A 23,166-nucleotide genomic window follows, 5' to 3' on the forward strand; every position below is an offset into this window, starting at 1 on the left:
GATTTGATTGATAGATAATCTTAAATATGTCATCAGTAATATAATTTTTAAACTCTTGGATATATAAAAAAATATTTATAAAAAATATAAGTTCCTTACATTGATCGAATGATTAGTTTTTAAATTCTGCCGAACAATATTTTAGATTAAAATAAAATGTTACCATAATTGTGAACATTAGGTGGTAAACTCCTTAAAACTTCCAAGTCCAGCAGAATATGTCAACTTGGAATGCATAATTCACTAGTAGGTATATAACTTGCTATGCATATGTAAAGGGTGGTCCATGTAAATTGTACAAGAAACATTCTACAGCACCTTTTAAAGCTAATAAAAATCTTGTACTCAACTTTGAGTCACTGTCAGCTAGCCATGAAGATAATAAAAATTCTCTTACGCGGTGAGAAATTAATAATATTCCCATTCATATGCACTAGTAAGAGAGAGTAGAGAGGGAACAATGAAGAACAACATAAAGAGATGGGATATGACAAAGCAGTGAGTGACACCTCACACCCACTTTGTCCACCAAAATGGTCAATTTCTACATCCATGGCATGCTTTTAAATCCTTTGACAGACATCCACTAGTTTAACCTAAGTTCTCAACAATCATTTCACGTATAAAAGAAAAGAAAAAAAATTAAAGAATATATCCAATGCTTCAAAGAAACGTCTTTTGATTCTTGCACGTGAGAATCTTTAGCAAAATGCTCAGGCAACTAACGTTAAAAGGCATGCTACTTAGTAACTTTTTCCAAACATTTTGATAATGGAAAACTCAGAGGTAGTGGTAGCTTTTTTTCTGGGTTCCCTTCTCTTTATTGAACATTGTACAATAAATGAGGAACAAACACTGCATGCTGCAGCTGCTGCTCTGTTTCCAACCAAAATATGTTAGGATGTTTACATGAATATTTGTAACTAGCATATTTAATTCATTTCCACTAGACTAAAATCTATCTATTTAAATATAATAGATGTATTCCATAGTACAAAATGTTCAACATTATCATTGTGACATTGTCTATATTGTCTTAATATTGTTTGCACAATAGTGTTAAATTACATCAGAAGCACGAGTCATTTTGTGAATCGTAGATTTATGTTGGAGGAAACTAAATCACTTGTTTCCTTGTATGTTTCTTCCCTGTTAAAAAATAGTATCTCAGTAAAGAAAAATTTTATATTCAAAAAAAAGATTATCCATGTATCATTTTTTTAATTAAAGGAACAAAAGATATGATAGAGAGAGAAGTAATTAATTTCAATACGTATTAAAAATATGCGGGCATTTTTCTTCAAAAAGAAAAGATACACAATTTGATTGAGAATATGGTTGCTATAAAAATGTGAAATGTGTGTCAGGCCCTTGTTTAGAGATTGTGAGACTTAAAAGATCAAATTTACTTTAATTTTTAATTTAAAACATTTTGTTAATTTTAAATATTATTTAAATTTCAAATCGACTCTCAATTAAAAATTTAAATTAATTTATATATATAAAATGTCAATATGAGATAAAATTTTAATTAAATGTGTGATCTTATAATCATTATTTTTCGTTAAAATATCTTTTTTTTATATATCAATCATAGATTCACTCATTAAATTTAAATTTTAAATTAATTTAAATTTAAATTTTGAAACTAAAATAGATGTAAAATAATTTTCTTTAATTTTTTGAAATAAAATAAAAAATTTACTTAAATAATTTATGATAATCATTACATTCATAACTTAAAATTATACAATCTTATTAATAAAAAAATAATTACAAATAATAGATAATATTTTAACAAACTTTAACATTTAATAATTTAAATCGAAAAAAAATAAAATCCTTGGGGCCTAAGACAAAAGTCTCATTCGTCTTATTGTCTCCGTGGCCTTGATGTGTGTATGCCTGGGGTACCACCTAGACCATTTTCCCCCCACAGTAACATTATTTGACGGGAAAGGTTAGATTTTTTTCTTTATTTTTTCTATGTTGTTCTTTTCTCTTCTTTTTCTAATCAAACTTATTAATCTAATTATGTGTCTGTTTCTTCTAATCAGCTCCAGGTTGATCACATTTCTCAACTTAATGGGAAAGTGCAACAAGTTCTTCTTGGACTAATGATCATGGATGAGGTAAGAAATCTTTTAAGGTGTCAAGACCAGATGATTTTTAGCCTTTCTTTTTTCAAACAATATTAGCTTATATTATTGTAGGAAAAGATCTTTGGCACATGTTCAAAAAACTGACAAAGTAATAGTATTCATAGAAGGAATAGAGGATCACATAATTCTAGAGACAATACTTTGACCCCGAAAATAGATTATCCTACCCTTTTTAAGGAATTTCTCCTTATCAGCCTATCCAAGGTGACTTATTAACTTAAGTTGTTACTATTTATACTAAGGTACTCTTGTAGATTGAAGGGATAAATAGTCAAGAGATTTATATCAATGGGCTTAGAGAATTATATAACTGAATTTAACACCATATTTTAATCCAAAATCTTAAAATTCCGGTTTAAGAGTATTTTTTTCACCTATATGGTAATCAACTTTTCCATTCTCATCCCTACATCCATACACATTATTTTGTTAACGTGGTTTAGGACTTCATCCCTACATCCACGACCATAAATTTATTTAACGTAGTTCGGGCCATCATTCCTATATCCACGATCTCACAACAAGTTTTTAGGAGAAGTTGGACAAATTTGTGAGTCTTCCCTCCGCATGGTCCTCTCTCTCACTTAGTGTGGTGACCCCCCTTGAGGTTGGGTGGTTATTCTCATCAAAACTCCCTATTTATAAACCTAGCATTCTAGTCTTAAATGAGAAAACAAATCCCTAATTCCAGATAATATCTTTAATTCTAAACAACTTCTTAGAAATAAGATATCTTTTTAAATCTAAACAATATCCTAAAGATTTAAAATTTACAAATTTGAATTATTTCTCAACAACTTTTCCCTCAATTAAAATTTTCTAATTTCATCCTCAACTATTGATTTTTGAATGCTCGTCACAATTATCTTCCACTCTTTGCTATGTTTCTTGCAATTCGTTCCATGAGTATTGGATGGTGACACTTCTAAACTTATACTATCAACTGCCTCCATTGGAACACGTCGCTTGACTATCACATTGTCAAGTAGACTTTCGACATAAGGATCCCACACATAGATCCACCATTTTCTTCCTCAAACTTCTTCAATATTCTTCTTTGGCCATCAGGTCATAGGATCAATCCACTCTAATGCACACACAACAATTAGTATTAGAATGAATTGATCCTATGGCTTGATGACCAAAGATGAGTATTGAAGAAGTTTGAGAATGTTGATGATAGATCCGTATGAGATTTTTGTGTCGAAAGTCAACTTGGCGATATGTTAATCAAGTGGCGTGTTCCAATATGCTATGCTCCTAGTTGGATATATATGATTTGATTAGGAATTTTTAGGAGAAATTTATACCTAGTAGAGGCATTATGGATATTGAAATATTAACTCAACAAGCCCTAAATCATGTTCATACGACCAAAGAAAGAGGAGGTCCAATAGCTATAAAAATTAACTTGGAGATCGAAGGCATATGACAAAGTCAACTAGGATTATCTCTAAAATGCGCTTAGGTAGTTTGGTTTTCCAACTAGAATTGTTAGCCTCTTATCACGTGGAGTATGTGAGGGTCTATTGTTCTCTTGGTATACTATGGCATGGTTCTACTTATACTTGAACATGTTTTTTTTTTCTCTCTATATTATGTTCAATTGTGTGGGTTTTCATTTCCAATCTTTATTGGTGTACATGTGTAATTTTTTCTCAACACATGCACATAACAAATTATTGGAATGAACATTAATTCTAAGTGATAAACACTTTTTATTTTTGGGAAACAAGGAGGAGGTGCAATTCTTTTCTCATTGGGTTGGTGTATTTTTCGGACAAAGTGGTGCTTTTAGTTGTTATTGATCTATGCCCAAGTTGAAAATTAAACTACAAACCTTGGATAAAAGCCTCAAATGTCAAATCACTTATACCAATAACTTTGATTAAGTGGTTGTTAAACAGTTGGCAAGTGTACCAATTTGTTCTAAGTAGTAAAGTTAAAACGCAAGTCCAAGTGTCGAATCCACGAGGACTTTGTTTGTACTTAGGTAGGTAAATATATAATTTTTAAGCAATAATTAAATTGGTTTGAAAGGTTGTGAAGAAAACAGTAAAATAAATTGGTAGAAAATTAAAATAAATAAGGAAAGAAATTAAACATGAATTTAAATTAATTAATTAAAAACAGAAAAGATAGGAAAAACCAATATTATAGAAGTTAAGTTCAGAAGATGCGAATGTTGAAAACTTGGCCTACCAGAACTACTCTTGATGAAATATTAATGATTTTTTCTCTAATTATGTTTATTCCAATTTTACATTTGCATCTACTCATATATTCTAACCAAGATCCCTTAATTGAAAGAGTCTAACTTATCTATCTTTTCTCCCAAATCCCTTTGCAGAGATAAAATAATTAAATTACATTAAGAATAGAGATGTATAACATGTTAAATAAAATCAACCTATCCCTAGTGATGAAGTTATTTAGATACTCTTTCTCAGTTCTATTAGAAAATAACATTTCTCGATGCTACCCCTAAAACTTATCATTCAAATGGATGATCAAGCCATAAACAATAAAATTAAGCACAAGAAAGGATAATGCAAAAATAATATTCATAATGGATAGGAAGAGAAATTACATCAAGAGCAGATGACTATTGACTGCTAAGTTTCCAACAAAAAAAGATTTAACCTCTCATTGTCATAGAAGGTTTTACAATTGCAAGAGGAGAATATCTAATAAAGAGGGAAATTGAGAAACGGAATAGAGAGAAGGAATGACGCTTAATGCTTGTTTCTCCTTCTTCTAGTCTTCGTCTTCTATAAGGAATTATATTCTCTTGAATTTTCTGTTTGTTTTTTTTCTTCTTCTCTCTCCTTCTTTTATAAGTACATATTAGCTTAGTTTTTATGCAACATTTGCGCTTGCCGCGCTTAGCGAGTATGATGGTAATCCTCGCGCGCTCAGCCCGTGTCTCGCGCTAAACATGTCTCTTTCCTGAATTAGCATGCTTTCTTGAATTAACCTTCACTATCTTGAATTATCTTTCTAACCTTGAGCGTGTTTTGCCCACTGAGTCTGTGCTTTGCACTGAGTGCTTGGGACGCGCTAAGCGCGCTTCTTCATATTTTCAATTTGCTCTTTTGAGATTTACTTTACTCACTAAGCATCATAAATTCATCAACTTTTAATATTTTGTGCACAAAAACTTAAATGATGTTAAAATAATAATTATTTACACAAGAAAAAAATAAGAGAGAAAAATTATCAATTCTTATATAATTTAATCTTAAAATATACCTATAAATAACAATTATCAGTATCACACATTTTATTCTCTTGATTAAAGTTAAAAAAAAAAAAATCAAAACAGAACCGCTAGTCACTACAAGAGTAGAAGGGCTAAACTTTCTACACGCGGGATTACCAAACTTGCCAATGCTCTCCAAAACGTAGCTTTCTACTTTACAAAAGGTTAGTAGGTGGGCTTCATTTAAAGTGGCCAATCAAAGTTTCATTATAGTGATGTAACTGACCGCACAACGTGTGTTGGTTTATACGTAGACTGTAGTTGTTAAAGTTATCTTCACTTATAATGGAGTTTGTACAAGGGAGTTATGAGGATGATTGGATAATAAAAGAGAAAAAAATAAAAATATGGTTAATTTGATTTTTTTTAAAATAATTAATAATTAATAATTATTTATCGATAAAAAGAAATCTTCACTCTATAAGATCGAGAGAGATTATGTAAGGAATCAAACTATAAACGGCTTCAAATGTATCCTAATTTGTTTCCTTGACATACAACCAAAGTTTAATTAATAGTAGATTAGTGGTCATGCATCTTTAGAGTAACATGTGGCTGTTACTAATTATTTAATGCTAAATGTAAAAATATCTTGAGATGATCAATTGAACTTTTAGTTCCCACGTACGTTCGCAAATAAAAAATAATGTTTATGCAAGAACAAAAATCAAAAGGTGAAATAAAATAACCAAGTCCACTACCGAAGTTTACTATAATGGGTATTGGGTAGACATTATAAGGTGACTACATCAAAATAATGACAAGTTGACGAGCGAAGAATTTTTTTTAACTTGTCATATCAAATTTTTATCTACAATTAGTAAAATGGAAGTAATTAAATTGACATTATGGCGTCTATTATAAACATTGTTATCTCTTCACCAAACTAGCTTTCAATTAATTCATACTTTATGCACACACATTAACAGATTATTGGCATGAACATTGAGAGAGTGGCAAACACTACTTTAAAGTAAAAAAGGCACAAGAGTAGTACTAGAAGAGTAAGGGCAAACTTTCTACGCAAGGATACCAAACTCTCCATGTTATCTCCAAAAAAGTAGCTTTCTTCTTTACAAAAAGTTCCTAGGTGGGACTTATTTAAAGTGGCCAATAAAAAGATTGATTAAAGTACTGTTAACTAAGCGCGATGTGACTTAATTGTATGCACTGCTGTGACATCTGGATGTTACTGAATTTAGGACAACACTTAGACGATGCAATATTTTAAATATATTTTTAGTATTGTTTTCGTATTAAAATTAGAATTTTATCCTATTAACTTGCACAATAAAAATTAATTAACGAACACTCAATGCTAATGTTGATTATTATTATTAAAAAGTAAAATTATAATTTAATTAACGAACAATATTGAATCCGCACTTTTAAGTATTACATAGAATTTTTTCTATAAATTTAATGACAAACTTGATATTAATAAAATTATCAAATTTTAAGTCAAGAAAACAGTTTAGAAAAAAAAAACTACGTGCCCCACTTCTCTGTAAGAAAAAAGAGTCTTTGTTGTTGCTGTAAACAGAATATTATTTATATGAAAATAAAATTAATGGTTTTAACTGTAAAAGAGAAGTAACATTTTATATTTCGTAATTCATTATGACAAAATAGTCATGCTTCAATAACCGCAAATAAAAGTATATTATAATCACGCACGGTACGAGCATACCGAAAACCATTTACAAAGTTTGAGAAACAATACAAATGAAAATATTCCCCTAGTATTTATAAAATTAATATGATGCATCGATAACCTCAAAGATACATATAAGATAATTAAATTCTTCTTTCTTCCTTGTTCCTTCTTTCCCTTGAAGATACGTGCATGAATAGCGAAATGTGAATATTTTCTTTAAAATGAATGGAGCTACTTGAACAAATTGTACAATACTTTGATTTATGAGGGTTTTCATACTCCATTATAATCCATAAACTATCACTGTTTCTGTAGACAATAACCAATTCCTGTGCATGCCATGGTATAAAGGCTAACAAAGAAACCTCCAACTGATCAGCTATAAGAGTCTCAGCACTTAGTGACTTGTAAATTCCTTATATATAATATAAATATGAGTAACTTTATCTTCTACCTAAATTCCTTATTACAAAACGACAAATATGCCGAAGTCCCACCACTACAATTTTTTTCCAATCTGTGGACAAGGTTCTTAACCTGTTATATCCTCTATTATCAGTTGAAAGACCAAGTTGTGGTTTTTTTTTTTTTTTTTTACAGGTATCATTCTGTAAAAGTAATTTTAATCAGTCAAATATTAAGCCTTTGTTTGGTTAGGAGGAAAGAAATAGAAGTGAATACGTGAGGAAAAAAATAAGAGAAATAGAAAAAAAAAGTATAGTAAAAATATTATTTGGTTGAAGAGAAATTTAAAAAATATTTTATTATTATTATTAAACTAAAACACAACACACAGGCATAATAAATGGACAATCCGTGTGGAAAAGTTGCCCATAGCGTAATCCATTATGCGAAGCCTGTGAAGCTTATTCCATATTTTTTTCACTCTATTTTGCATAGAAATTTTTCAGAGTGGGTTCTACACATTTTTTCAAAAAAAAAATCTTTGTACTTCCATTTTACCAGACAACCTACACTTTCTTCTTTCCACTCTCTTTCTTCATTTTCTTTTCTCTCTTCCTTTCTTTGCAAATACCAAATAGAAATTTGAACTTAGTTATCACGTTGTAGGAAATTCGCTCCTTCACCTAAAACTAACCCTATTAATATTTAATACTTATAGTACTCAAATTAGTTGAATATTATTTAGAACTCAGATATGCAACATGAGATTGAATGTGCATTAATTGATCATGTCTCGAGATAATCTCTTTTATTTCTTTCAAGTCATAACGAAACTGCTCTACATCGGCAGCAGCATGGTATTGGTTTTGCTTCTCTTATAGCAAGCATATATATATATATATATATATATATACATTCTGAAAATACATAACACTCTATTCTTCTAAGATCAATTAGTTTGTTGTTCACAACTTTAATAACGGTCTGCAATATGTCTTCTTTCGTTCTAATTAGTTTACACATGGGGAATTCACCAACGATAGAAATCAGCTCAAGAAACTGATTGGAATGTGCTTGAACTTATATATCTTACCAAAGAAATAGGATGAGGCCAAGTGTTATTATATTTATCAGATCTAGGTAATATTTTTCTTGTCTTTTAATTTATATCAAAAGTTTCTTTATTGTTTAAATTAAGTTAAAAAGTTAAGATTTTTTAATTTAAGGTTAAAGTTGTTGGATCATTTTATAAATTTTTTAATTTCAAAATTACTTTTAAGTTAAAATTTCTTAATTAAATATTATTATTAGATTTTGGGATTTGAAATAAGAAAAAAGCTAACTTTTTTTAAGATGTTCAATTCCTTTTCCTGGAGTTTTATTCATAAAAAGCTATTTTTCAAAAATTCATTTTTTTTTCTAAAATTGTTTGGTTCAACTTCTTTTTTAAGAAAAAATTTAAAAATAAAGTTAGATCAAACGCTTCCTTAGTCTAAGACTCTTAAGTTATGATGCTATATGTGGCACATAGCCACGTAGCTGCTTAAGATTATGTAGATTAACGGTTATAGGAGTATGCGCTGAGATATCTTCCACTTGATTAGGTTCCTAAACCGAACATAGGTGTAAGTTTCTCCAACTTCATCTAAATCATGCAAGCACTAATCTTTAGGTACAGAAAGGGATTTTATAATAGTTATTTCAAAGCCTCTAAATGCCGATTCTTCGACTATTTAGTTGTTATATATTCTCAGAAAACACATATTGGCCGTATTGGGCCTATTGTTTAGACATTCAAACTGTTTGCAAAAAGTTTTGGTGTTTTGACTTTTGAGAGTTTGGCCGCGTTTACCAAAATTATTACATAGAATAGTGTTTTAGGCTATGTTTGATAACTTGTTTTAGTTTGTTTTTAACTTTTTTTTATTAAGTTTTTAGATTACTTGTCATCTTGTTATTATTATTTTTTGTTGCTCTAGTTTCTAGAAAAAATTTAGGAAAAATTACATATACAGAAACATGTGTGAAGAGTGAGGAGATAGGAGAGTGAAGTACAGCACTTCACCAAAAGGAAAAAAGAGTATTCAAATGAATGGAGTGAATGTGAGGGACTTTGGGAAGAATAGCAAGATAGACAGACTTGTGCATTTATATATAAAGATATTAGTTGAACTTTCAAAAATTAATTTAAAGTTAAATTTGAGAAGTTAATTAATTGAACTAAAAGTATTTAATAAAATTAATTGATAAGTGTAAAATAATATTAAAAAATATGAAAAAAAGGAATTATAATATGATAAGGAAATATAAATGATAAAAAAGTACACTAGAAACTTATATCAAATGACATAAATTAACCTTTTAGAAAATGTTACAAAAGTTTCCTCACAACAAATTCACTCTTTGGTCCTATTCTTGGTAAATAGCCCATTTTGCACTTGATTGACATGAGCTATATCTCGATTCTCGAGAATAAAAACAAAAAGATAATACAATTTGTATGTTTAACGTGTCATTAATGATTAGGAAAAGACTATTTTAAAAGTAGTTTGTGCATATTGGTATAAAATCATATCTATTAGATTTAATTTTAAACCCGTACACTAGACGGGTTGGATTAAATTATTATAAAGAGAAAAATGACTCCTGGGATAACAATTTATGTATGAGAATATAAAAATAACTAATAATAATTTTCATATTAAAATTAAATTGATAAATAATTAAGATTAAGATTCAAATTGGATTACATGGACTAACTTTAATTTATTTTTACATGTCAGATTTTTTTGTAGCGAACTAAACAATCGCCTAAAACATGTTTTCTCAATCTTCATTGGTTATACGGGGCAACACAAACAGATCATAACATTTTTTTTCAGTGTGCTTGTCTTACTTTCATCACATTATCATGCCAAAAGATATGCAGCTTTATGTGAACATACTACCAGGACACTCGATCTCTCTCCACTCTATAGAGCGCACTTCCATTTTTTGTCCAGTTTACTAAATTCATATATATATATATATATATATATATATATATATATATATATATTTACAATATTGTATTTTGGGGCATATGTTGCACTATATAACGAAGAAAATGAATAATCATCAAGAATATCTGGGACTTTAATTTCATTAACTTGTGAGTTAATTTATGGGAATTCAAAACTTGTTTAAGAAATACCTGCTTGAGTTCAAAGGGCACAATGAAAGTGAGTTAATTTTTGGATACAATGAATTTCGCTGGTCTCACAAGCATAGTTCGACTTGATACCAGACAATATATTGAAATTCCACTTTGATATGATTCCATAGATGAATAAGTAGGGGAAAAAAAGCTTTACGAGAATAGCAACAAAGTAAGAAATCTCACTAAAATAGTCCGCCTTGTCTCAATTTTGACTAGCAACAACAATTTTAATAATAGAATCAACAATTGATGCTAGTCTTAAGAAACATGCCAAAAAAATGGCAAATGATAAGATCATACAATCTCTTTGTAAATTGAGAAATATATGATTATCAAAATATCAAAAACAAATGTAATGTTTACTAGTAATAATTCTGGATCATGCATAGATTTTGGATATCTCCCATGGGTAAGGTTTACTAGTAATAGGGTAAATTGGTCCATTAACGTGGTCATCCTGCTTTCCACCTCTATAGTTGACTTGTCAACTTGTCTTCAATATTTCACTTGTATGTTCTTGTGTCACGTAGGTTGTTATTGTAGTTCTTTCAACCAGGATTCCTAAGTGGGGAATAAATGTGTTGTTAAAACGAGCAATAATTCTAATATTTTTGGACAAAAGAAAAAAAATACCCACCAGCATCTCAAAGTATTTGTAAAAGTTATCAGTTTTCGTGCGAGGATAACTGATATAGCCTATTAAGTAAAGTTGTGTCACTTGCAAAAGAGATTCATACAAAAACATTGAGACATCACTCTTAACATGAACTAGTATTCTAAAAAATTATCTCATTTTTATTGTGTCCTCAATTATGGCATGTACAATAAAACAATGTCAATAATCAGAAAATGTACATAAATTAATAAAAATTCACACTTAGTCAAGTTTGTGACATTGGGCTTCAATAGCCCAAGTATTGATTTTTATATATTTTCATACATTTTTTCATGATTGTCATTGTTTTACGGTACATGTTATAATATTTTACACAGTTTCAATTAAACTAATTTTAGTTTTTTTTAAAGCTAACGAGGAATTCTACAATTTTGTGTCTCACAGACTCAGTCTAATTTGGGACGTTTCAATGGTTAAAATCGAACTCCAATGTAACTTCTCTATACTTAAATGTTTCAGCATTAACATTTTGGGCTTAACTTGTAATCAATGTCCCAATTACACTTTTAGGTAGGTTGTTATGGAGTGAACTTTATCAAAAGATTTTTTAAGATGACTAGAATATGTTTTTATCTTATCTTTGAATTTGTTTTATTTATTAAGATGAGAATCTTATATTAAGATTTGTTTCCTTTATTAGGATTATCATTTTTAGCTCATCTAATCTTATCTTTAGGTCTGATATTTATTTAGGGTTTATTTTTTGTTAATTTTTTAAAACTGATTTGTCATTGACAAGCATACCAAAATATCGGATAAATAGTATAAATGAGGAAGTCCAAGTATCATATCTATATGATCTTGTTTGTACTAGGCTATTAGTGTAAAATCAAGTTCTAGGAAAATGGAATAATTTTTTTTAATGCAATAAGTGCAGAATTTAAAGTCTATGAACTAAGAAGTAATGTAAAAACATAACAAATTTTCACACAAGCAACTTATCCAACACGTAGAATGCAAATGTTGTAAACAACAATTAAATGGAATAGTTGGGGATAATGGTGATATTCGACAAACATCTCAGCAAGAATAAAGGTTTTTTCCTATTCAATGAAGCTACAATGTCATCTCAAGTCACTATAATCTTCTAACCTTGATCCCTTAATAGATAGAAGCTAAATCATTTAACCCCACTCCTTATTCCTTAGTAAAATGATTTGGTATAAGCAAAAGTCATTAAGAGACTAACAAACATCACTCTATCCCTAGAAGAGACACTCATTAGTTATTATGCTCAAAACTCAGTTTTCAAAACATTTTCCAATGACAAAGAAAACTATAAGATAAGAAAATGGTTGGTTAATCCACAAACTAACAATAAGAATTGAGAAATAGTAATAACACTGAATATTCATTAAATAGACATTGAGAATAGTTACATGAAAGTTACTAGTACACTAGATCTCCAATTACAAAAGGGTTAGTTACTCAGACATCAGAAACCACCCCAAAACTCATGAACAATGGAGAAAAGTGGAGAAGATGAAGATAAGTGAAAAATAGGTCTCAATCGTAATAGCAAAAACCCTAAGTGGATATATTCTTCAATACAATGACTTGACAACTTAAATAGGTCCAAGATCTTTGTTTCGTCGTTTATGCATAATGGATCACTCGCTTAGCGCGACATGACTCGCTGAGTAAGCTGCAAAATTATGCTGACAAAAACTATGTTGGACTTATCGTGCAACATGTTCGCTAAGCCCAATTACAAGAATTCTTAAAATAAATTTGACAGATAGAAATTGCAGGTACTCAGCTTGCAAACAAATTTCTAAGTACCTATGGAGAAAACTTATCTAAGCCCCTTCAGCTTCCAAATTCTTGACACACGGCCTTCTTCGTGCTAAGCAGCTTCAAACTTGCTAAGCGAGCCACTCCAAGCTTCAAAATCTCCAATCTCCATTTTCCAAGTGCTTAGAGAAAACTTGCCTAAGCCCCTTCAGCTTCCAAATTCTTGACACATGGCCTTCTTTGTTGCCTTATTCGTGCTAAGCAACTCCAAACTTGCTAAGCGAGCCACTCCAAGCTTCAAAATCTCCAATTCCTTCTTGATGCAACAACACCAGCAAAAAACACATTCAAAAACTAAAAAATGTTAAAATTTAACTTCAAGAGGATAAAACCTAAGGAAACACTAACACCTAACTTATTGAGATCAAACTAAGCATTAAATGAGAAGAAATAAGATAATTGTTGTGAAAAATATGTGCAAAAACTAAGCATGCACAACAATTATCATAAACTCCCATTAAATAGGGAGTCATATAACAAAGAATTTTGGGGTGAAGAATTGAGTATTTTACTTAATGATTTCCATCATATTTTGTCTTCTTCTTTGCAATTTTCTATTTTGAAGCTCTCAGTGAAGATGTTCATGGAAAGCTAAATTCATTTTTCAATTCAAAGATCCCAAAGCCTATAGTAAAATTGAGTTTCTCTATACCTAAATTTCAAATTTGTAACCTACTTCTTCCCCATTTTTATTTTCCATTTTTTTTGGGTTTAATAGATTATTATTATTAGATTTAAAGAAGTAAATTCAGAATAAGAATAGGATTGATTAATCCTATTGTGATTGATTGATTAGATCGAGTGCTTGAATTCGGGTAAATCAAATACTTGATTATTTTTTTTTCATTTTTCCTGAATACATATACGATGATTTAAGATGATTATCTCATAACTTGTAATTAGATTGCATAATTATGAATTTATCATATAATTCTGTAACCATGATTATTTAACCAAAAACTTTGATACTTGCGTTGATTTTATTTTCAGTTTTTAATTGAACTTCGTGTTCTAGTTTTAATTAATTCTACAATCAATGAATTTCCTGCCGTTGAATTGTGTCTCTAGAAGAATACCTAGGGTTGGGCCTTGTTCTGCAAAAATTATGAGAGATCTTAGTAGTTTTTTATAGTTACCTCCATACTGCTATCAATCACCAACCACACATTATCAACAATACAGCATGTAATATTACACTTTATTCAAGAAAATTGACTTCCTGATCTGGCTCGAACATTTTCTTAACATGTTAATCACAATTCACAACCCAAACTAATTTTTTACAATAATCGAGATAAGAAGAAAAGGCAACCTTAGCATTAGTCATCACTATTTTACGAGCAAGAAGTTCCTTTGCAAAATTAGAAAGCTTCAAAAGTGGATTGCTTCTTCAACTATATATATCACTAAACACACATTATCAACAACACAACAAGTAATTATATATCATGTAGATATTAACTGAAATCATGGTGTACAAGACCAGCTAATAATTTCTTTCACAAGAGGCGAAATTCTCTCTCAAAATGTGGCTGCATAACCATTAATTGAACTCCATAATGCTAATTAAGCCGGCACCACAACTTCACATTAATTTATCTGTGTTTAATGGTAAAAAAAATATACTAGTGCATAAAATTTTAAAATTAAAAGAACATTTTGTACATGTGAACATATTTCTTTCTTGCATCATTACTACTTAAAAAGTTAGGAAAGAACAATATAAAATCTAGGAGGATAAAATTTCCTCAAAGAGAAAACAGATATAAAATGGACCAAAAAGAAAAATAGAGCTGAAGCCGAAGCAGAAAAGAATGAAACAAAGAAGGTTAAGGTCAGAAATGAAAGGTTGGATTGTGAGGTTATTTGACTAACAAGAAGGAAGAAGTTGAAGAGTAGTATTGAGGGGATTGACAAAAAGGCAAAAGATGAAAGCAGCTGATGTGGAATGAAAAAGGGGGTGGGACATAGAGCCACTATCTTTATAAGTAACGTGGGGGAATCCAACCGCACACAAAGATCTCATAGGCCACAAGAACTTGTGGCTCACAAATTTTCCCCTTTGCTGAAGTGGCATTCCATTCCAACCTTACTTAATAAACCAGTTCACACCACAACATAATCTTCCCCTCTCTCTCTTTTTTCCTTTTCTCCACTATTCACTATCCATTTTTCGTTGCACACGATGATCAAGTAATCAGAGAGAGCAAAGAAACAAAAACAACACTGCTACCTACACCTACAACATCATCAACAACTTTTATACGTGTGTTTGTATTTTCCCTCATTTTTTTTCTCAAGAAAGAGAAAGAGTCTGAGCCAAAATAGAGAAGAGAGAGAGAAATACTCCTGAAGCTGAGTGGCTGTTAGTTTAGTTACAATTTACTAAGAACACAGGAATGTCTGAGGTTGTTACTAAAGACTCTGCCATAAAGCTGTTTGGTAGAACAATTTCTCTGTCACGCAACAACAACAACAACAACAACAACAACGAGGTTTCTTCTTCTGCTAATGGTTTTTCTTCTGATGAACCTGCTCCTCCTGAAGATTCATCTTCATCTTTTCCACGTGAAGTGAGCTCCACAACGGAACATGAAGCTGGGAGGGATAAGGTATGAACCATGATGGTGTATATTAAAGGGTTGAGTTTGAAATATGAATAGAAAAACAAAATATATATATTATGGAGCTATCTAACTAGAACTAGTGTGTTTTGAAAATTTAAGAGTGACTTTTTTTTCAAAAGCTCCTAATTGTTAATGGGTTCGCTCAAATTTTTCATCTTTTTGGTTCCTTGTTATGGGGTCTAGTGAGGCTCACTGCAATTTCCCATGGCTGTTTTTTTTAGAACCTTTTTGTTTGAAAAAGTACACAAAGTGTTTTGCATGATCACAGATGGTTCCTGAAATTATTTACTTTTTTTTCCTTTTTCATTAAATTTTATTTAATATTTTCTTAAGTGGTGGCTACAAGTCATTGAGGGGCACTGTCAGCGAAACTGGATCCAGTTCATTCCCAGAATATAATCTTAAGAATAACGAATAATATTATGTGGTTGGACTTGCTTTGGTTTTTGTCCATGTTATCGGTGAATCAATAATTTTTTTTTTTTGCTTTAGACTTTAGTAATCCAAATTCCAAAGAGCTCAGTTTATTCATGTTTGAAAACTTTGATCCTACCGGTTTGATTTGCAACTTCAAGTTCATTTCTTATTGGATCTATTGCAGCATCTCTGAAGTTCTGTAACCATTTGGATATATGATTTGAAGATTTCTTATTGAATTTCTGGCTCTACCAAACCATAATTGCTTTTCACGCGTTGGACTTCTATTGGATCTAATTTTATTGTAGTTCGACACAGTCCACATTCAATTGCTTATTCTGTTTCCAAACAAGACTTGTCGCACGGAGGAATCCTTTATAGAAGAATATTTTTGTTTTATTTATTGTTGAACTATTTATTTTATACTTTTTAATTTCTTACCTAGACCTTTTAAAAAGAAAATCAAAATTCTTCCATTCAATGTTTTTGATGTAAAACAATTGTATTCAGGACTTAATTTGCTTTTCGCTTTATTACTTCTCCTCCAATGACCATATTCTAGTTTGTTTCTTCTGAAAGCTTCGTCTGATTATACAATTCAACTTCAAGAAATACCATTCCGTATCCCTCTCTTTTCTTCAGAAATTAAGGAAGATTTTCATTATAAAATGTTCTAAATATTCTATTGATTATCTCTAATCTGTATTTTCACATACGCTCTCATTCATCAAACAAAGGTCATATTTAATTAATTAAAACCTGATTAACAAGGAAGTATAAAGCATCTATTTGGCCTCTGTTTTCTCCCCTGTTTTATCTACTTTGCTATAAATCACCTGGAGATTGCAGAAAAAACTTGTTGTGCCTCTAAAACATAACATAATATCAAGAATAACAAACAAATCGATTCCTATCGTCAATTTATGAACACACATAGCAATCTTCTTTGCCACTATATGATATGAAATAAACCAATTTAGCTTCTCACATTTTTTTTATTTTTGCAATCTCACAATTTTTTTGTAAGCTATATAAACTAGTGAATGGCTTTTATTTTTACACAACATGAGAATACATATTTTTATACAATCAACCAAATTGCAAATCATTCTAAATATAACTTAAATAATTCTTACAAAAATCAAACAATCTTACTATACATCATAAAATATAATTACATCACAGTATAAAAAATCTCTATAATATAAGTAAATCATAAGCTTGTTTAATCTAATTATTGATTATGAATCTCAGGAACCATCAAGGAAAGAACTCACCTCGGCACAAGAAGAAGACGAGGAGGCCTCACATCAAACCATAGAGGAACCAAAATCTCCAACATCATCTTCATGCAATCTTGAGAACCCCAAGACCCCTTCAACAGAAAGAGAAACTTCCATACTGAAATCTTCCAAAAACGGAGACCAAAGCGACGCAACAACAACAAGTCCATCACAGGACAAAACTCTAAAGAAACCAGACAAGGTGCTTCCATGCCCACGCTGCAATAGCATGGACACAAAGTTCTGCTACTACAACAACTACAACGTGAACCAACCGCGCCATTTCTGCAAGAACTGCCAGAGATATTGGACCGCCGGAGGAACCATGAGGAACGTGCCGGTGGGTGCAGGCCGCCGTAAGAACAAGAACACTCCCTCTTCTCTGTCGCATTTTCGCCAGATCATGGTTCCTGAGGGCCTTCAGAACGGATCACTGCACGGTGCTGCTGTTTTGACCTTTGGATCAGACCCTCCCCTTTGTGACTCCATGGCTTCTGTGTTGAGCCTTGCTGAGAAAACAACACAAAATGGTTTTCATTCACCTAATGGGGATGAATATTATGATACTGTTATGGCTTCAACTTTGAGTGAAAGGAGAGACAATGCTACTACTAGTACTAACTCACGTCAAGAATCATTGGATAATCATAAGAGTTATCATCATCATCATCATCATCATCATCATCAAGGTTTCACTCCTCAATTGTGCTTCCCAGGTTCTTCTTCTTCTCCTTGGCCTTATCCATCCAATAACCCTATAATGACTCCTTCAGCTTTTTGCCACCCTGTGCCATTCTACCCTACACAAGCTTTCTGGGGTTCCATGCCACCACCCTCTTGGAGTGTAAACTACCAATCTGCCCCTGGTTCTGGTCCAAATTCACCCACCTTAGGGAAACACTCAAGAGATGGTGATATCTTGTTTAGCACAGACATGGCAGCAAACAACAACAACAACACAGTGTTGATCCCAAAGACACTGAGAATTGATGACCCAACTGAAGCTGCTAAGAGCTCAATATGGTCAACACTAGGGATCAAGAATGAGAAGGGAAACTCCCTCAATGGAGGAGGGCTTTTCAAGGCATTTGCATCAAAGGGTAACAGTGATGACAAGAAGAACCACGCGGTGATGGTTGAAGCATCCCCATCACCAGTGTTGCAAGCCAACCCTGCAGCTTTGTCAAGGTCCCTTGTCTTCCATGAGAGGACATAATTGGAACTTCCAAAAAATGTTTCTGAAGTAGGCCATGCAAGTACTTCAAGTCTTCAACTATTATAACCTTGTTCTGGGGTAGTGAATGGTGACATGTTTTTTGCTTTTCTCCATGAGAACTTGTATTATTGACCAACCTTTCTGCAGCATTTGTAGGACAGGAGTTATATATACATATATAGTATAGTTTCCTTCTTGAGCCTGTCAGAGTGAACAGGTGTTTTTTTTTTCTTTTCTTTCAGTTTTAGAAGACTTGTTGAGTAAATATCTTTGATGTACATGTAAATATTATATATATATATATATATATATAAGAGACAGCATGAATAACAAGGAGAAAAGACAAACCAAAGCAGATTCTTGGACTAAAATCCAATGGTTTAAGGGTCTTCATCAAAAGCCTGTTATGTTGTTGCTTCTTCTTTCTTCTTTTGTTATGTTTTTAATTTTGAATTTTGAGATTCTCTGCATTAATATAGTATAATTTTAGTTCCAAAAGATTGTGACACACTTACATTTATTTCACTGTTTCTTTTTACTGTGTTAGGTCAGTTTCCGCAAGTTTTATTAGATTTAGAATACTAATGTTTGTTTATTTTACATGCTGTTACATACTCGGTGTAACTTTGACTTTTTAATTTGTTATTATCTTATTTTAGCGTACCTTTAATGTTTTGTTGTCAGTTCTGACAAATTTTAAATATCTTGTATCAGCACCAAGCAAGCATTGCTCAATAATGGGTATACAATATAGAAATCCATGATGTGCCAAAGCGATAAAGCACTGATGTGACCTTCGCACGAGTGGAGTCAAACAGCATTTTCTTTATGGTGGCTGAGGACTAAAGACTATATTGATCACTTAATAAAGTTGATAACTACCAATGAAAAAATAATGATTTAAATTTTAAAAAGAGTCTTTAGAATAATTAATTACACTTTAAAAAAGTATCAACACTATCATCTGCGACAAATTCTTGCATCTGATCTAACAATGTAAAAGACAAGGTCATATGTTTATTATCATTCAATAACAAATTATACTTTATAGAATGAGACCCTCACATTTAATCACAACAAAAATGATTTTAAAAATAAATAATTTTAAAACAAAAATGAGACTTAAATTTACTTTTAATCCTTATAATAATTTCATGATGATACAATTTTGATCTCATATTTTTAAAATTAAACCATTTTAGTTCATGGTTAGTATGTTGTCAATTTTTTAATGATGAGATAACATTAACATGATAATCTGGTAGAATAATAAATATGTTGATATGGTATTAACATTGTCCTAACATGATACTGAGTGATATGCTGATATTAACAAATTATTAATGTCATATAAATATGTGTTAGTTTGTCATGTTATTTGTATCATAATATATTAATATCATATCATCATTAACGTATCACATCAATGATTTTTGTTACTTAATAAACTTAGAATAATGATATGCATAAAAGCAAAAATTTAAAAACGTCGCATAGTAAAATAAAAAACCTAGATGGTAAATTAAACAAAAAACTAAAACTTAACTAAATCCTGTAGCTAGTTTTGTCGTTTCTTCTGGGTAAGTTTTAGTTTTATTTTTTATTTTTATTTCTTTTGAGGATGTCTTATGTCGATATCTTTGTGGGATTGAATGATACAAGATTAACATGAATTCTCTGAAAATTAAGGAAATGGTCGATAGCTGGTCCAACTGTCCAAGTAATGGCATTTGTTGATTTAACACATAAAAAATGTGGTTGAGATTTTAGTCTAATTAACTATTTATATGCAAGGAGTAAAATTATACTAATAATTTTTGCAATTTACAGTTGTGTTGAAAATTGGTTTGCAGTGAACACTCAAACAAATCCTACATCTCAAATGCATCATTAATGTTAATGCCTTGACTCAGGCTCCCCGATCCAATCCCAGGCGTTCTGAGCGGTGGAACCCTTCTAACTAATTAGGAAAAACTCATCCACCCACTAAGGAAAACAATTTTCTGGAGAGTGGGAAAGGCTCAAAAGACCCACACATGGGAAATTAGGATGAACTCACTAAAAACACCATTCTATTTCCATTACAACACCAACATTTTTCACCTTAATTAGTTAACTGAGGAAGTTAAAAATTTGTGAAAGTTTATCTTCACTTTTTTTGGAAATGGCAAGCTGGAGTCACGAAAAAGAAACATGAATCCCAACTAGATTAGCCGTCACTTCTTAAACATCCTCAGCAAGCCAAAATATCAATAAAGAAAACTGGGTATACAAAAAAACATGGAAGAATGTACCAAACTCCATGAACATAGAGGAATCAACAAAATCTATAGTTAAGACGGACTAACCTATTGTGCATATAATCAGATATACAAAAAGAGAAAATGAAACCCCACCAAGTGAAAGAGTTAACTATGAGACCATGGTTAGCTAATTTGTCAGCGGCGCAGGAGTTACCTAATTTATCTCCACTTTAGTTTTTTTTTTTTATAAAAAAAATCCTAATTAGAACTTTTTAGTTTTCTAGTGATATTTTAAAATATCTCTACAATTTAATTTCTTAGGTCCATTACAGAACTAATCCTTAGTCAAAGTTTTAGTGATATTTAAAGTTCACTGATTCTATTCAAAGGAGTATTATGTATAAATTTATATTAATCAAACTCATATTTTTCCCAAAAAATTTAATGTGTTTAGGGTTGTGCACAATTCATATATATTTTTCAAAATTCAAAACCGGAATTGATGAACTTTATAAAAATTATTCAATTAATCAAATTATTTTATAAAATGGTTCAGTTTGATTTTTTTATAGGAACAATTTATTTTTTATAGATTAGGTTTAGTTTAATTCAATTATTCACTTTACACTCATATATAGTCCAATTGTTTTTTTTTTAACCAATATTCCGATTGTTTTCCAAAAACTAAAGGTGACCGAATCACTTTATAATAATGGTTTGGTTACTGAACCATTTTTATAAAATGATTTTGATTTGATTTTGGATAGGTCATAAGTTTGATTTGATTGTACACCCTTATATGTGTTGCTAACTAAGTTAAACTCATTAAATTCTTCACCTTAATCAACGCAGCATAACATCATCTTCACCAGTACTTTTAAAGGAAACAATAAATCTGAAATTGTGGAATAACTTATTCATCTTAAAAGACACCATGACCTCGCCCTCTTCCATTCACTTGCTGCTCACCACTACCTACTTAGCCATCACAAATTCATAATCACGATAAACCCCAAACCAAATTCTCAAAGAATGAAACAATACCATGGGTTTCTTTGCCATAATATTGAAGTCCTTAATAACAAATACTACCTCCCATTTTATTTATAAGAAATATTATAACTTTTTTATAAATAGAATCAAATTAAGATAGTATGTTAGAAGAATATAAATTATAAAAACCCAAAACTTAATATACTACTAGGTACAAAAAGTTGGTTCATCCATGATTCAATAATTTACTTGACTAATTTGATTAATATATACAAATTATATAACTTAAGTATATACAAGTGAACTTAATATCATATATTAGTTTAATAATATATAGGAGTCTTTTTTATTTATATGTTACTCAATTTATTTATTCCTATTTAACATGAGATTTCCTTACATTTTTTTTTTTACTTATTAGTTATTACATTTGTTACTTCAAAAATATTTGAATTTATTTGTTTGACAACTAATTTAATTTGTATTTCTACCTCCTAAAATACACAACTGTTCAGATTATATATAGCAAAGCAGAACTCAAAAAGAGAAAAGAAACTTTGTAGGTTTTCACTTGTGTGGATAAACTCGAATAATTGTGACAAAAGTTCAAACATATAGTTGATAGCATCCAAAACAGGAAAAACAACATAAAGCCATCAAACTTTATACGCACCCTCTTTACTTTTTTTCATCTTTTATGTGTGTGAGCCAAGCCAGGTCCGGCTAACGAGAAATCGTTAAAAGCCAACATTTAATTATTATATCTTGTATTTATTTAATTATTTATATGATAGGCAAATGTCACGTTCAGATAATTAACCTACACATGTCACTTAAATATATGAGTCGGGGAATTTAGAAACACAGAGATATTTCGTTGTTGCCGTCAAGTTTGGGTGGCCACAAGTTTTAGGCATATATGGTTGTTAAATGTTAAGGGACACTTTGTGTATTGGCATTACTCAGTCTAGCTAGTGGTCCTTAATTAATCTCTCCCTTTTTATGATCTGCTTTTCTGGTTGTTCATTCCTTCTCGATCTTTTATAAGAAAGGGCCTGTTTGGTCCCTATTTCTATCGGCATATCTTGGTTTGGCATCATCAAGTCAGAACAAATAGGGGACATGAGCTTGCCAATTCAGATGTTGAGAAACCAAACAAGATACCTAACTCCTAGGGTCGATTTAGTGATCAAAAGTTGAGATAATACGTATGAAGTCATAACCTTATTCTG

The 23,166-nt window shown here is 30.8% G+C and overlaps 1 protein-coding gene across 1 annotated transcript; it reads left to right on the top strand.

The window, feature by feature from the left end:
* Positions 1-15,169: 15,169 nt before the first annotated feature.
* On the top strand, positions 15,170-19,191 carry LOC100788246 (cyclic dof factor 1). The gene is made up of 2 exons (XM_003520033.5): positions 15,170-15,767; positions 17,454-19,191. The coding sequence occupies exons 1-2, from the start codon at positions 15,555-15,557 to the stop codon at positions 18,696-18,698; spliced, it is 1,458 nt and encodes a 485-aa protein (XP_003520081.1). The 5' UTR covers positions 15,170-15,554; the 3' UTR covers positions 18,699-19,191.
* The last annotated feature ends 3,975 nt before the right edge of the window (positions 19,192-23,166 follow it).

This window comes from Glycine max, chromosome 2, assembly GCF_000004515.6.
Source record: "Glycine max cultivar Williams 82 chromosome 2, Glycine_max_v4.0, whole genome shotgun sequence".
NCBI lineage: Eukaryota > Viridiplantae > Streptophyta > Magnoliopsida > Fabales > Fabaceae > Glycine > Glycine max.

What these genes read in the sequence shown, in the direction of transcription:
- LOC100788246 (XM_003520033.5), top strand. Translation starts at nt 15,555, where the DNA reads ATGTCTGAGGTTGTTACTAAAGACTCTGCCATAAAGCTGTTTGGTAGA. An exon ending in ATGAAGCTGGGAGGGATAAG is followed by an intron (nt 15,768 to 17,453) that starts GTATGAACCATG and finishes TATGAATCTCAG; the next exon opens with GAACCATCAAGGAAAGAACT.